Below are 15,651 nucleotides of genomic sequence, written 5' to 3'. Positions count from 1 at the left end.
TGTCCTTGTGCCTGCTGGCCCAGGAGCTGATGACAGGCAGTCAAGAACTGTGGGAAGAGGGGCTGAAGGGCAAGAGGATCTGTGATTAGTGGAAGAAACTGGCCCTGGGACAAAATTTCCAATGAAGACATTCAGCAGAAGTGCTGAAGAAAAGAGACACAGTGAGGGCTGCAAACAAAGACACTGAACTCTGCAAAGATGCAAAGAGACTCAGTGACCACGGATGAATTCAACTGAACTGGCAGACAATGAGGGCCATTTGAACGTTCTTAAGAGTTTCAGTCCCAGTGGCCCCTTCCACTCTCCCTTGCAAGTTAACTGGCATGTCTGCTGTGTTTGCACGGCAGAACTGGTCTCAGGGCCTGTAGCTTCTGTCCAGGTGGTTTTGCATAGAGGCGCCATGCTCCCCACCTTGCCTGGCACAGACCCGCTTCATGCTTGTTGTCCTGTCTGAAGGAGTAATGACATCTCATTTTACTGTCAAAGATGTCCAGGTTTGGAAAATAAAGTACACGGTCGGTTATCCTACCTTTGTCTTTGTCTACTTTTGAGCATCTGGACTTGCCACAGAGATCTGATTTTCAGGAGATTACACCTTCATTGTTTTTTCCCCAAGAGTACCTTATTATAATCAGTATTTCTGCCTGTGATGTAGCAAAGGAGAAACCGGATGAAGCACTTCCTCGGGGGCCATTGTGTGTGTTCACTTAACTGTAAATTCACAGAGAAGAGGAAATACTTTAGTGAAGTACCTTGTGGGCACCTAGGAAAACGCGGGGTAAACTTCAGCTGTGTGGAACTGTACAATGTGTCTAAAGGCAAACTCTTACACCCAGGACCCAGATAAACATTCCCTGGTGGTTCAGTGGTAAACAATCCTCCTGCCAATGCAGGAGACATGGGTTCGATCACTAGGTGGGGAAGATATCCTGGAGAAGGAAATGGCAACCCACTCCAGTATTCTTGCCTGGGAAATCTCATGGACAGAGGAGCCTGGCAGGTTACAATTCATGGGGTCACAAAGGGTCAGACACAACTGAACACACACACACACACATCTAAGAGGAGCTCATCACAACTGTCGTCTGATACACACACCATTCAAAAACTGAAACTGTGAAATAAGTATTTCATGACTCTCGGATGTTTCTTTGCTTTCTAAAGCACTTCTAGGAAAAAAAAAATAATGGCAGATAAAACTTACAAAATACTATGTTCATGGTTTTATCCTAAGAGCTTCCACAACTCCTTTTTCAATCTTCACGGCTTTATGAAGTGTTGGTTTTATTCCTATCTTAGCTAAGGGAACCGAGGTCGGAGACCACAAAGTACTTTGCTGAGATACCTGAGCAGAGAGGCTGCAGGCTCTGTGCCTTAACCACTGGTTCACACCACCTCGTCACAGGGGACTCCTGACTGATTCCTTTGGAAGTCAGTGGCCAGGCAGACACCTTATCACAGATGCTGTAAAGCCCGTGTCCTTTCAGAATCAGTTCTGCAGATGTCAGCCCTAAATCAAGCACTTGCTCCAGAGCCTGTGCTGCCAACGGCTGCTTACCTAGTCCAGGCATCTTCTGTTTCTACGTGCCATATAGCAGAAAGACGCCATGTTCCAGGGCAAACGGAAATGCGATGGTTTTGAATGGTATTTGCTTGGAGCCAGTTCAGTTTATTCTTTCTTATTCAATAAACAAACCATCTGCCATGTACATGACGCTGTGCGATACAAAGATGGATAAGCTGTTAACCCCTGTCTCTAAGGGCATTCAAGAAAGAAATCACGATTTCTAGTGTCCGCATTCATTGATGAGATTCTCTTCCTTCACATTTCCGCTTTCTAGAGATAAGTAGGAAAAGGAAAGGATCCTGTAACATCACTTTAGTGCAAATGAATGATATGTTTTAGCATCTAAGTTATGAGCTCCCATATGCATGGATCCAAAATGCAACATAAGTGACAAGATGCCAGGCTTAAGTTCCTACTCTGCCATTTCTAACTGAAAAATATTTAGCTGCTTTAAGCATCAGTTTCTCCACCTGTCAAACGGGCCTAATAACAGCATGTAGGTCTGTTGCGAGAGTAAAGTAATATGGCATAGAAAGGGGCATTCATATTCACATTCATAGAAAACCCAATAGACTATAACAACTGCTGCTGTTATCAGCGAAACTGCTAAAGCACACTCTACATGGAAAGAAGGGGGTAAGGAGCACTTGCAGTTTTCTCACACCTGAACAATGGAGGTGGCTGACTTCCGAAGACGGCACCCCACAAACCATGCTCCTGGTACTCACGTTCTTGTTTGGTTTGCTCCAACAAAGAGTCTGGGCTGCTCCAAGGACTTGTTTTTAAGCAACAGAACCCTGCAAAAGGGATACTGGGCCAACTCTGGACGAGAGTCTTAACTGGCCTGGCAGCTTTTACTTTTGCCTTCTTGGGGGCCCTGAGTCATCCTGCTGGACAAACCACAGGAAGAGACCTCATGGAATGGCACGGAGAGGTCCCAGAGGACCGGAGAGAGGCCCCGAGAGCCTCCAGTCACATCTGTCTGCAAAGACGGGAGAGGCCCCGAGAGCCTCCAGTCCCATCTGTCTGCAAAGACGGGAGAGGCCCCGAGAGCCTCCAGTCCCATCTGTCTGCAAACACGGGAGAGGCCCCGAGAGCCTCCAGTCCCATCTGTCTGCAAAGACGGGAGAGGCCCCGAGAGCCTCCAGTCCCATCTGTCTGCAAACACGGGAGAGGCCCCGAGAGCCTCCAGTCCCATCTGTCTGCAAAGACGGGAGAGGCCCCGAGAGCCTCCAGTCCCATCTGTCTGCAAAGACGGGAGAGGCCCCGAGAGTCTCCAGTCCCATCTGTCTGCAAAGACGGGAGAGGCCCCGAGAGCCTCCAGTCCCATCTGTCTGCAAACACGGGAGAGGCCCCGAGAGCCTCCAGTCCCATCTATCTGCAAAGACGGGAGAGGCCCCGAGAGCCTCCAGTCCCATCTGTCTGCAAAGACGGGAGAGGCCCCGAGAGTCTCCAGTCCCATCTGTCTGCAAACACGGGAGAGGCCCCGAGAGCCTCCAGTCCCATCTGTCTGCAAAGACGGGAGAGGCCCCGAGAGCCTCCAGTCCCATCTGTCTGCAAACACGGGAGAGGCCCCGAGAGCCTCCAGTCCCATCTATCTGCAAAGACGGGAGAGGCCCCGAGAGCCTCCAGTCCCATCTGTCTGCAAACACGGGAGAGGCCCCGAGAGCCTCCAGTCCCATCTATCTGCAAAGACGGGAGAGGCCCCGAGAGCCTCCAGTCCCATCTGTCTGCAAAGACGGGAGAGGCCCCGAGAGCCTCCAGTCCCATCTGTCTGCAAACACGGGAGAGGCCCCAAGAGCCTCCAGTCCCATCTGTCTGCAAACACAGGAGAGGCCTCGAGGGAGACCGGCTGAAGAACCATCCAGCTGAGCCCAGTCACAGGACGTAATACAACTGAGTGTGTTGCTTTAAGCCACTAAGTTTTGGAGTATTTCATTCCAAGCAACAGATAACCCAAGAAACAGTACTGCCCAGATAACCTGACCTATGAACTCTGATAAACTGAAAAGCAATCATGGAAGTTCTTCCAAGGCTGGAATCTTCTGGCTTATGTTTCAATCGCTGCCCTCACCTCTCCACTTTCAGACTATTAGAGGACCTCAACGATACAGTTGGCCAGCCACTGCACTTGGGTTCACAGTATGCCAGGTGCTCTACCTAATGCTGGAGGTCAGAGGGGCAAAGGCAGTCATGATTGCCATCATCAGGACTTCACAGTTTTGACATGTAAGCAAAGAGCACTGCATAAAGTTCACTTCAACAGGAAACAATGATTTCTAAACAGTCTCCACTCCAGGTGGGGGCTGATTTTCACAACCGTTAGCCTGTCCCTCCTAGAGTTGTCCTTTAAAAATAGGACCACTGAGTCTACTTTGCCTTCTAACCCCTAGATGTTCCCTCTGTGGGCCCTGATGGATATGCAGGAAAGAAGATTCTGTACCTGTCCATGCTCAGCCTTTTTTTTGCTGTTGAAGAAACTGAATTTTCCAGTCCTACAAGGAGAACTGTGATCCAGCCAGGTGCTGAGAACTACGCAACTTGATGATTTCTTATTAAAATCAGATGCTCAGTAGTGCTCTGATTATTTGCATGTTTGTTTTTCCTAGTCATGAGACTTGTCATCACTGAAAAATGTGTGGAGATGCACTTAATCTGCCTCCACAGTCACTGCCCTGATGTTTCTGTTTCCCTTGGAATGCTAAAGCCATGTGAAGGTGAACTTTGCATCTTGACACAATCCAATCAGTCTCAAAAAACGCTTTCCTTAAGCTCATACCCCTTTTGGTGACGACTCTGTATTTCTCCTTCTTCCTTCTAGCCAAACTCCTTAAAAGAAGTCTGCTTTCTCAACGCTCATTCATACCTTAAGCATATGCTTTCTAAACTCCAAGCCACATGGCTTCCCTGACACTGTTCTCCCCAAAGACACCAGTGATGAGTTGTCACTGAACACAACAGGCACTTTACAGTCCTGACTGTCTCGTCAGGACCTGGCAGACCAGACCGTCCTCCTTTCTTGAAATCTGGACAAGGAACCCAACGACCCCTCCTGCTTTTCCTGCTAACCCTAGCGGGCCTTGTCTACCTTCTCCATAGACTCCTCTGCCTGTGTTCATAACTTACAGGTCAGGGGGCCTCAGGGGGCTCCGAAAGCCCCTCTTTGCTTCCCATATGACACTGTCCTTTGGACTTTTCATCCCATGGCTTCAACAAATATTCAGGTCCCACAACTTGCAGATCAGCATTTCCAGCCAGACCTCTCTTGATTCCAGTCCTCTGTATTCAGTATCTTCTATATTTCATATCCCTCCAGCATGCCTCCAAATAAATGCTCAGTTTTCCCGATAAACCTGATGTAGTAAGTGGTACCTCCATCCATCTGACTGGCATGTCACTGCTCAAGAGAGAAACCAGAGCATGCCCTTTACTCGTCCCTCACTCTCCACATCCAAGCTGTAATCAAGTCCTGCCGATTCTGCCTCCTAAATATCTCCAGCAACTGTCTAGGTTATCTTCATTTCTCACCCACAGTATAATCAACCACCTGCTAACCAGTTTCCTTGTTACCAGAACCAGACACACTTCATATTCCTTTGGCTGTGACAGCAATGAGGTGTCTTAATTCTCCCACAAGCAAATCTTCTCTCATTAAAAACACAAACATATAGAAGAAACTACATTAACAACACTGGGTACCTCTGCAAACTTTCCCCATCATATAAAGAATAAGCTTTCAAAAACGCAGGTCCTGTGATAGCTTTCTTAGGATAATACATCAGGAAAAAGCCTGATGAGAACTCCATGACGTTCTCATGAGAACCTCAGACCCTTGCCCACTTTTTGTTCCTCATCTCTCACTCCTCTGAGCGGCTCTCAGCCAACAATCCTTCCCTAACCACCACTTCTCTGCAAGCTGTAGACAGCCCATCTCTCCTGTCCTCTTTTCCAGGCCTCCTTCTACTCTGTTCCTTCCACTGGGAGAGAAGATTCCCTCACCCCCATTGCCTAACTCCTTAGTTAAATGCCCATTGCTCTAGGAAACCTTTCCTGGTAAGTTAAGAGTACAGTTGGCTTTGTCTCCTTTGAGTTCCTGGAGCCCTCGTGTGCCTCCCATCACTTTTACTGGGCTGGCCAAAAAGTTCACTTGGATCTTCCCATAGCATTTTATGGAAAAACCTGAACAGACTTTTCGGCCAACCCAATGCTTTGTTGTAACTATTGGCTTCATCACTTGGTTTTCCCTTAAGACCATAACCTTTGGGAGACGGGGGACACGTCTGTCCTCACTGTTGCCTTTTTTAGGGACAGTGGCAGTGCTTGGTACATACACGTAGGTGCAACATGCCAAGCTGGTATCATTCTGAACTTGCTATGGTTTACAGAAGTCTATCGCCTTGTCAGCTGGGAAAGAGCGGCTCCAAGAGAACATTAAATTTAGGGCACAAAGTCCTAAACCAGCTCTCTTCCAAGCACACACATGTCTATTCATGATCACTGATGTTTTCAATCTATCGGTTTCAGCTCTTGGCCTGAATGAAAAGAAACTTCCAACTGAAGAGTGCCAGTGATGATCCAGAGGGTCTTCCTAGTTAGCACAGCCAGTCTTGTGCTGGATCTGAGGCAACGATTTCACTTATGAAAGGGATTTTCAGTTCTACACCAGAAAAGGATGTCACGATAAGCCTGGAAGAAAAGTTTAGGGTTTCGTTCTCTCTTCCGGGAATTGCAGGTGACCTAGGTCTTCCCTGGACACTGAGATGGTAAAGAATCTGCCTGCAACTCAGGAGACTGGGGTTTGATCCCTGGGTTGGGAAGATCCTCTGGAGAAGGGAATGGTGACCCACTGCAGTATTCTTGCCTGGAGAAGCCCATGGACAGGGGAGCCCATGGACAGCCTACCGGGTTACAGAAGAGTCGGACATGACTGAGCAACTAACACTTTCCCTTAATCACACAGCATGCTAGGGATCCCTAATAGAGAGGAATCAGCAACATGGGGCTAGCAGGGGGCCAACTGTCCTGGATATCAGTGACAGACTCTCCCTGCACAGCCAGGAAGCCAACACACCAGGTCCAAAGGCAGAATCCAGTTTAGACTGTCTTCACTATCTAAGCAGTTTTATTTGAAGAGGAACAATTCTAGAGACAGGGGCTACCCAGGAAGGGATTCCTTGAAGCTAGTGGTTGCTAAAGATATGAACTGCATGAATCAGTTCAGTTCAGTTGCTCAGTCATGTCTGGCTCTTTGCGAGTCCATGGACTGCAGCACATCAGACCTCCCTGCCCATCACCAAGTCCCAGAGTTTACCGAAAATCATGTCCATTGAGTCATCCAGGAAGAAATAAAGGAAGCAGAGTTTGGCCCTGAGGGAAGGGGGTGGCTATAAAGTAGCCTAAGTAGGTACAAGCCAGGCTTCAGGGTCCGCTCCTTCTCTGGGAAGGGGTGGTTTAAGAAAAGCAAAACCTACAGCTGAAGGGCAATCAGTCCGGGGACCTAATGAGAAGGCTGGAGCTCCATGCTCATGTGAGACCCTAAGCATCCTCTACCCACAGTTGTATTCATGTCATGCTGTACAGAAAAACCCTGGGCAAATCATGCAGACTGTTCTTGGACCCTGTTATTAACCTGAACGGAGCTCCCAACACATTTCAGGGCTGGCCCTTCATCACTGCTGGCAGTTGGGTGGGGCTGGAGTAAGTAAGGTGGTGCTAGTGGTGAAAAAACCCGTCTGCCAAGAAACCTAAGAGACGTGGGTTCAATCCCTGGGTTGGGAAGATAACCTGAAGAAGGAAATGGCCACCCACTCCAGTATTCTTGCCTGGAGAATCCCATGGACAGGGGAGCCTGGCGGGCTACAGCCCATGACGTGTACAAAGCAAACTTTTATTTTCTATGAATTAAATTGCAGTACTTTATTAGCCTGAAATTATTATGGACTGAATCATCTCAACTGGAAAAAAAGAAACAGAATCTTTCCAAGAACATATCAAAGAGCAATTAGTTGAACACTAGAGTCAAAGGACAGTTTCTTTCATTACTTGATTGAAAATAGGAAATTAAATTGGCACAAGATTTTGCGATAAGAGAGATACATAGGTGTTTGTTTATTAGCGGATGGGATCATTCCTCACATTCTAAATAACTTCCTTACCTATTCCTCCACCTCAGCCACCCACTTTCAAAGTTTCAGTCTTCATTTTGTCTCCATAACTGCACCACTTTGAAAATCACAAGTTCAACAATGTGGTTCTGAACCCACGAGCTCCTGTCCTTCCAGCTTCCTTCTGGCAACTGATCCCACTGACCATCTAAAAATCCTTTGACTTCTTTGGAACTTAAAGTCTCTTTTTTATTAGAATTATTTTTGTTTAAATTACACAAATTTCAAATATACAGAAAAGTGTAGAGAATAACATTCATGAACCCACCACCCAGGATACACATTAATACTGGATCTTTTTGCCTTGTGTTTTTTTAAAAGAAATAAAATGTTACAGTTACTGCTGAAGTTATCAGGAATCCTTCCCATTCCCATTCACTGTTTTCAGGGCATATATACTGCCAGTAAAGACTATAATGTATCTTACTCTGTACATCCTTCTACTACTTGCTTTCTTCACTCAGTGTTTTCAAGACTGATTTTTTTTCTAATTCCTCTCAACCCACTGGACCTCTCCTTTCCTATCCAATGTAAATTCCAGGAGCACACTGGGATGAACTGTATCCCCTCAAAAGATGTTCAAGACCTAACCTTCATTAATGGAACCTAACTGGGAAATATGGTTTTTGCACATGTAACTAAGTTAAAGATCTCTGGATGCGGTCATCTGTCTTGGACAGTTGAAAGCATTAGTTCTTCGGCGCTCGGCCTTTTTATGGTAAAACTCTCACATCCGTACGCGACTACAGGAAAAACCACAGCTTTGACTACGTGAACCTTTGTTGGCAAAGTGATGTTTCTGCTTTTTAATATGCTGTCTAGGTTTGTTATAGCTTTTCTTCCAAGCAACAAGCATCTTTTAACTTTGTGGCTAGAGTCAATGCTTTTGAACTGTGATGTTGGAGAAGACCCTTGACAGTCCCTTGGACTGCAAGGAGATCAAACCAATCAATACTAAAGGAAATCAACCCTGAATACTCATTGGAAGGACTGATGCTGAAGATCCAACAATTTGGCCAGCCGATGTGAAGAGCTGATTCATTGGAAAAGACCCTGATGCTGGGAAAGATCAAGGGCAGGAGGAAAAAGGGAATGACAGAGGATGAAATGGTTGGATAGCATCACCGACTCAATGGACATTAGTTTGAGCAAGCTCCGGGAGTTGGTGATGGACAGGGAAGCCTGGTGTGCTGCAGTCCACAGGGTCGCAAAGAGTTGGACACGACGGAGCAAGTGAACAACAACAATCCTGGATATGGAATGGGTTCTTCATGCAATGTCTGGTGTGCTCCTAAGAGAAAGGAGACTGAGATTTGAGATAGACAGACCAGGTGGGATGAGGACCATGTGAAGACTGAGATTCAAGTCGGGCAGCTACAAGCCAGGAAACACTTAGGGCTGCCCAGCAGCCACCAGAAGCTAGGAGAGGCATGGGACAATTCTCCCTCAAAGCTTCCAGGAAGAACCAACCCTGCCAACACCTTGATTTTGGACTTCTGGCCTCCAGAGTTATGAGAGAAGAATTTTTGCTCTTCTCAGCCTCCAAATTTGCAGTGATTTATTACAGCAGTCACAGGAAACTGACATAAATAATCCCCTTTGTCTATCTTGCCCTTTTATCCATCTGGCAAAACTCCAGCCATGGACAGACCCAGCTATCTGCTTTATCCATAGCTGTGCTCAGCCAGCCATGCAGACTCATCATCGTCAACCCGAAGTGGGCCTGACTCTGCACGTCTTCCTTGTCTCCTCCCTGGTAGGAGATGATCTTATCACCTAGGAAGACTCAGGGTCACTTCCAACTTCCTACCTGACCAGGAAACCAGACCCTCTGATTCCCTCGCTTCACCGGAGGAGGCTGTTTAGCCCTTTTCGGATGCTAACTCTCCCATCGGGGCTCTATATCCCAACTACGCCTGTCATCTCAGTCCTCTCACCCTTCTGGTCTCATATTTTCTAACTCCTTCTACTGGATTTCTCACACTGGCTCCTCCTGCTTCTGTCCTTTTCATCATAAAATGCCAGCAACAAATCAGAAGGCGCACACACACAAGCCCCTGAAGACACATTCGTGTCCGCCACCATCCATTCTGGTTTTGTCTCTCTTCTCCACTTGACAGCCAGACATTTCGAGAATTTATTCTTCCTCATTTCCTGCTAAATTCTCACTCCACACTCATTTGGCACCTACTCCCAAAGAACCCACCTCTTGCTAAGTTCATCTGAACTCTGGATGACCAGAATCACTGACGTCGATGGGCATTTTTTCTGTACTTCTTTCACTTGACTTCTTCATGGCAACGAACACAGGTCATCATTCCCCACGCCTTGAAACATTTCTCGTCTCCTGGCTCCTGTCTCCACAGCCTTCTGGTTTTCCTCCTCCATCTTTCTTCTTCCTTCATAGGTTCAGGCCGCTCTGTCCAGTCGTAGCGATGACATTCTTCCTGTATCTACAAGACAGCCTTCGGCCCAGTTTTCTTTCTTTTCCCTACTAACTCCCTCACCAAGCTCATGCACGGTCATCGCTCTAATCAACACACGATCCCAAAGTTACAAATCCAGAGCAGACCTCTCCTCTGCCTTCCATATATTCAACGACAATACTGGGTATCACAAAGCCGACTTGAACAGAGACCTAAAATTAGAACCATTTCTCCTGCACTTCCCTGCCCGCCTCCGCTCCTCCAAACTTGTCACTCTCCCAAAGGACTCATTTTTAAGGCCACACCATATACCCTAGATCAACATTAGAGTGTCAAATGTGACGCTTCTCTCTTCTTCCGCCAACTGATCTGTTGTTAACTCCTGACACTGGTTTCTTATGACAGCTCCTAAATCCACCCATTTCTATCACCAAATATTAGTCTAAGCTACTATCACCGGCACAGCGACCTCGTAACTGGTCTTCCTGCAGCCACAGCCACTCTTGTCTAATTTGTTCTATAGGATACAGGACCAGCGAGGCTCCAGTCTCTGATAACCATTCCAGCCTCAGTCCATCCCATATGCCTTGCCTTCCATTCTCGAGCCACTGCTTTCCTAGCTTGCTCACTCCTGCTTTGTCACCGCAGGACCTTTGCACATGTCATTTATGCTACCAGGAATGCTAATTTTCTAAATTCCTACTCCCTCGGACCCCAGCTCAAATTTCTCTTTCTCAGGCAAGTCTCCTTGCTCCCTCAAACGCCCCTCCTCCACCATTCTTTTGAGTACCTTCCCTTCCCTGTCCTGTCACAGGTGTGATCTTAACCTTTACTCTTGTCATTTGAGGTCTCCCTCTTCCAGCGACACCATGCATGCCAAACCCACAAGGTCTGGTTTCTGCTCACGGTCATACTCCACGGCCAGTTTCAGTATGTGGACGGCACTCGGGAAAAGGTTTTTTATTATTTATTTTATTGTTGTTTAAGCCCTAGGGATGCAGGAAAGCTTTAGTAGCACAAAGGGAAATTTGGCACGTGGTAGATTTCCAGGGCCAACTCCTGCAGCTTATGATTTTCTGTCAAGAGGAAACAAAAGCGTAATTCGATGGCATCTTCACAGTTTATTCCTGCCAGTTCTGCTTTTCTATAAATACAGTCCTCATTTCCAAGGGATCTGGAGAAGATGGCCGTGGTTGACTATTTGGGGGAGGCCCTCTGATTTCAGATGGGATGCTGTCATCTGTCTCTGCTCCTGGGGCAGGTGTGGGGTGTGCCGGACACCTGTTGCTGATTCCACAGAAGCTGGACATGTCAGGCTCAGTGCTTCACAGGACCCGGGCAGGGCCTCTGAGGGCAGGCCGAAAGGCATGTCAAGGTCATCTCCATGAGGACCCATTATTTGGTGTTCTATCCATTCCTGTTGTACTCCTCCCATCGTGTAATGCCAGATGCTTCTGAGAGAAGCTCCCTGTCCTGTTGGCCTTTCACCACCATCCAAAGTTCAGCGCTGAAGACCTTTTAAGGACACCAGCCTTCAGCGTGGAATACAAAGATGTCTGAGCAGCATGGAACATGGAAAGCAGTCTCTGATAAACTCAAGTAACTGTTGATGCCAAAACTGAGGAAAATGTTGAGATCATCATTTTCCATTGTGGTTCTCTTATTGCTAATACAACTTACAAAGCAAGATTTCTGGGTGTACCTTTGAAAATGCTGTATACACAGACACATGCATTCTGTAACTTGAGTTACAGTGAAACTACAGTATAGCTAATTCTGGCAAATTAGAACTGTAACTCACCATGGCAATAACAGGCCAAGTATGCATTGTATTAATGTCCTTTTGTGTAATCAAGAAAGCACACAAGTTTAAATGCAAATACATAATATAAATGTAATATCTGGGCTTATTCTGTATATTTAAAATTGTGGAAATTGTACATCTGAAAATATGTTACATACACACATGTATACACACGACAAATAAATGCATAACGGTTAAAACTGGTCAACCAATTAACATTCCCACAATCAGTCAATCCTCTTGTATATTTAATACTTGATGCTTAGCCACGCATAGCAAAGTTTGTACTTCAAAGTACTATTTGATCGTACATACAATTTATCATGTTAAACATCCTTCAGTTGTCAATTTTTTTCTCTGTGAAGCTAAGAACTAGCACAGGAAGTCTCTCTTAATTTACAAAAGTCAGGAATATTATTTCTGAATCCAGTTAAGTACAAAACATACTAGAGTCCACACCACTGACTTAAACTAAAAAACCAGATCAGCTGGTTATAGCATAAACCCATCCATTTATCATGGTTTATAGAGCCCATAGCCTATCTCCTATTTTCTCTAATTCAGGAGCTGACTGTCTTTAAATAAAGCCACACAGGGACTTCATTCAGTGGCTAAGACTCCATGCTCCCAATTCAGGGGGGCGGGGGTCGATCCCTGGTCAGGAAACTAGCTCTCACATGCCACAACTAAGATCCCACAGACTGCAATGAAGACAGAAGGTCCCACGTGCCATGACCAAAACTTGGCACAGCCAAATATAAAATAAATATGTTTTTTAAAAATAAATAAAACACATGGAAATATTATATTCATCTGCCAAATTAACCAGTTTGGCCACTGAGGTCATAATAACTTGCTAAGAACGGTCAACACTAAGAAAGATTAAAGTTGCAACTTTGCCTATCTCAGGTCTTAATTCTTCCTCTCTAAAGTTTTCAATGAAAAAATTTTCAGACTTTAATGGTTCATGAGTAGTCTGATGCCACTGGATCTGCATCCATCAAAGGATGAGTTCTCTGACACCTTAAAGAAGTCAGCACAAAGGTTCAGGTGCCTTTCTGCACAAGAAGCATCGGAGCTTCGCCCTACGGTCTCGCCAAATGGACCAAGGCAAGCTCATAAATGTCCAGAGGAAATGCATCCACTACAGCACTGTTCAGGAGTTCATGCTGACACATGGCAATTATTTAAATGTATTATACAGGATTGTTTCATTATAAGCTATCTTCATAGCACAGTCAGGAGGACCACAAAGGAACTTGTGGAATCCTTATTATTTTTTTCCAGCGCTTCCAGAACATTCCCTGTTTCTTTCCTGTTCACATCTGACCCCTCACTTTGCCTGAGAACATATTTCATTTAGATTTCTCTTCTCCAAGGCAAGGCTGTAAGTGTCCTTTTCTGTTTCACTCTGGGGGGATATAGAAGAGTCATCTCTTTAGAGTTTTGCTTGCATGAAAAACTCTCAGGAGTGTTTAGAAGTATGTAAATGACCTATATGCTTTACGACACCTTAACAAGCCCATATAATGATCTAAAGCCAGGGAGAACGCATTCAGGTGAAGAGACTGTCAGCAGGGTGACCATTTAGAGATTCATGAAATTCACAGGTTCATTCTAATCTCAGGAAGGAATGAACAAATGATGGCAACAGGACATTGAGGCTTCCATCTCAGAAACAGAAAGCACCAACTGGGGATGGCTACATGAAAACTGGTACAGATTTCAAGACTTGGCAACCTTCCTATCTCTGTTTTTCTCTTTCATTCCTCAAAGCAACCAGCATGAAAATTCTCAGCTCTGTAGACAAGGTACGAGAAGCAGATTGCCTATTTCACACTTTGGGAGTGAGCCGCAGGGGGTAGAGGACCAGGAAAGAGAGAAGGTGATGATTCTGAGGAGGAGGGAGAACAGGACATGGGGTTAGAAGCAACTAAAAGCCCCAGAGTAACCCTGGATGACCTGTGTACTTACGTATCAAAATCAGAATGAAACAAAGAGAGTGAGTCTGCATGGTCCTCCATCATCTCATCTCAAGCCCAACAGAGTGAAATCAGAACTCTCAGCATTTCTTTCCCACGCATTTCTCTCTGTAATACTCTTATCAAAAAAAAATTCACATGAAATGCCACCATGAACATCCTACTAATACTTCGTCATGTAAGGTACCATTCTCACCCCATCTCACAAATGAGAAAACTGGGGTACAAGGTTCAATCAACCAAGGTCATGCAACTAACAAGTTTCAGAGCTGTACTTGAAGCTAGGTCATCTGACTCCAGAGTCTGTGCTTGTCAGACCCCAGCCCTGCTGACTTTACCCAGATTCCTTTGCTGTCGACTAGGCTATGAACTAGAGAGTTACCTTTGTCATTCTGCAATGTTGTTTCACTTATTCAAGATTCTTCCTCCATGAAAAAACCTACTCCTATCTGCCAACGACCATACACAGCTTACTTTCTGCTCTGTGTTGATTTTTTTACCGGAGAAGGGAAAATAAGGACGAAAAATAAGAAATGGATTGTCAATGCTGGAATGAAAGCATTCAACTATGGGCAAGGTGTAGCTGTAAGTTCAGGTATTTATAGATCAAATCAAAGTGGTGGTTATATAAACTGAAAAGCAACAACAAAATACCCAAGACTCGTGAAAACACATAGGATCTAAAAGCCATTTTCAATCACACTGAAGAATTATTCCACACAAGAGCAATTCCAAGGCTTGATTTTTTTCTTTCCTTTGGATCAGGCAGCCAACTGTAATTAAATTCTACTAACAAACGTACCAAGTTGAAGTCAACAGACGCCCAACGAAAAATCAAGGTAAACAAATGATCTTACCTGCAGATGTGTGTTTGAACTTTTCACTTTTCTTCTTCCTCCATTTCCAAGGCTTGAAGATCCTTCCTAGGTTGGCAAACTTACTTCTCCTCCGGATGGGTGGGGTGTGGGTGCCTGGGACGAGGGAGTCAGAACGCATGGCCGCCAGCCTCTCCACTTCCTCAGCTTGTTTTCCCGAGGAGGAGATGGAAAAAGGAGAAAGAAAAGTGTTAAAACGGGAGCCTCACAGATGGCCAACGTTTTCCATGGTTACAGATAACAGAAATCACATGACCGAACTTCCGTTTCTCTTTTTGCCTTTTGGAATGGAAGTCATACCAATGTGTTCTAAAGGCTGGTGACAGTCAGCCAAACTCTAGAGGATCTGGAGCACCCAAAACGGATTTGGCCAACCTTAATCTAGGCTTAAGAAGGAGGACGAGGAGGACCAGAGCCCTCCTGACACAGACTCCCAACAAGGTGAGGACAGGGCGTGAGAAGAGTGAAGTGAGTCAGTGTAACTACTGGTCCAGCACTTTCTCAAGCAAGACTTGGCAGATGCTATCACTGTAACACCGTCTGCTGAGAAAAGAAGGAGAAAACATTTACCAACCGTCCATTCCAATGCCAACATTTCCACCACCCACGACGCTCTTTCCTAGGATGATGCTTCACTCAGACGGGCAGAAGCACTAGACTCTACTGAATGAGTGGCTCCACCTTAAAAATCCAACTGACTGTTTTCAGAACCACACTTCAGTAGATCTTATAATTGCTTTAATTCCTCTAGGTCTTTTTGTTCCTGGTGCTTTGCTTTAATAAAAAATTCTTAGAAATTGAGAGTTGAGAGTGATACTAGGTACCGTCTAGAC

General features: G+C 45.6%; 1 protein-coding gene across 12 annotated transcripts in view; it reads right to left on the bottom strand.

The window, feature by feature from the left end:
• The window catches only part of PHACTR1 (phosphatase and actin regulator 1), a 491,697-nt gene that overhangs the window by 172,019 nt on the left and 304,027 nt on the right, over positions 1-15,651 (bottom strand). For all 12 annotated transcript variants that reach the window (XM_070457043.1, XM_070457047.1, XM_070457042.1 and 9 more), the window contains one exon: positions 14,801-14,965. In XM_070457043.1, the coding sequence (XP_070313144.1) occupies positions 14,801-14,965 (165 nt within the window). The remainder of the gene's footprint in view (positions 1-14,800; positions 14,966-15,651) is intronic.

This window comes from Odocoileus virginianus, chromosome 27 (assembly GCF_023699985.2).
Source record: "Odocoileus virginianus isolate 20LAN1187 ecotype Illinois chromosome 27, Ovbor_1.2, whole genome shotgun sequence".
Taxonomy (NCBI): Eukaryota; Metazoa; Chordata; class Mammalia; order Artiodactyla; family Cervidae; genus Odocoileus; species Odocoileus virginianus.
This window is presented reverse-complemented; position numbering and strand designations above follow the sequence as displayed.